Genomic DNA, 1,034 nt, shown 5'->3' with positions numbered 1-1,034 from the left:
ATAAACCCCCAGACTCTGGCGCCGAAAACACGCCGTTCTGACAGTTTTTGACTTTAGTTTTTGGCTTTACTAGCAAAACAAAAGCATGTCAGAGACTGCTCCAGCTGCTCCTGCTGCTCCCGCACCTGCGGAAAAGACACCTGTAAAGAAAAAGGCAAAGAAAACGGGCGCAGCTGCCGGAAAACGCAAGGCGTCCGGGCCACCGGTATCCGAGCTCATCACTAAAGCAGTGGCTGCCTCCAAGGAGCGCAGCGGCGTGTCGCTGGCCGCGCTGAAGAAAGCGCTGGCGGCCGCAGGCTATGATGTGGAGAAGAACAACAGCCGCATCAAGCTGGGTCTTAAGAGCCTAGTGAGCAAGGGCACCCTGGTGCAGACCAAAGGCACCGGCGCCTCGGGCTCCTTCAAACTCAACAAGAAGGCGGCCCCCGGGGAAGTCAAGCCCAAGGCCAAGAAAGCCGGGGCAGCCAAGCCCAAGAAGACTTCGGGAACTGCCAAGAAGCCAAAGAAGGCGACGGGAGCGGCCACCCCAAAGAAGAGTGCCAAAAAGACCCCGAAGAAGGCAAAGAAGCCGGCAGCAGCTGCTAAGGCAAAGAAGGTGGCCAAGAGCCCGAAGAAGGTGAAAGCCAAACCCAAGAAGGCGGTCAAGAGCCCAGCTAAGGCTAAGGCCCCTAAGCCTAAAGCAGCCAAGCCGAAATCTGCCAAACCGAAGGCTACAAAGGCAAAGAAGGCGGCTCCCAAGAAGAAGTAAAGTGTGGAGGGTCCTCCTGCTTCAAACCTCAAAGGCTCTTTTCAGAGCCACCCATAAATCTCAATCAAAAGAGCTGAGCGATTGTAAGTCTACAATTGTGCGATGTCAGCGTATTTGACAATAGAAATTTTTAAATTCCCGCCCTGGTGTGATTGGCCCGTCTGGCTATCCGCCACTGCCCCCTACTGCGCAGAACAAACACGGCTTGTTAATTCGGCTGGGTCTTGTTGGCGTGGCGGGGCCCGGGTGGAGGGTAATACTTTGGTTTTGAACCCCCACTTTCCCT

At 55.2% G+C, this 1,034-nt stretch overlaps 1 protein-coding gene across 1 annotated transcript; it reads left to right on the top strand.

The window, feature by feature from the left end:
• LOC101349310 (histone H1.3) lies at positions 1–1,034 on the top strand. The gene has a single exon (XM_004384006.2). It carries the CDS (start codon positions 86–88, stop codon positions 746–748), a length of 663 nt encoding a protein of 220 aa, XP_004384063.1. The 5' UTR covers positions 1–85; the 3' UTR covers positions 749–1,034.

The sequence above is a fragment of the Trichechus manatus genome, unplaced genomic scaffold (assembly GCF_000243295.1).
Source record: "Trichechus manatus latirostris isolate Lorelei unplaced genomic scaffold, TriManLat1.0 scaffold00115, whole genome shotgun sequence".
In the NCBI taxonomy this organism is placed as follows: domain Eukaryota; kingdom Metazoa; phylum Chordata; class Mammalia; order Sirenia; family Trichechidae; genus Trichechus; species Trichechus manatus.
The sequence above is the reverse complement of the archived record's forward strand: the minus strand, read 5'-3'. Positions and strand labels throughout refer to the sequence as shown.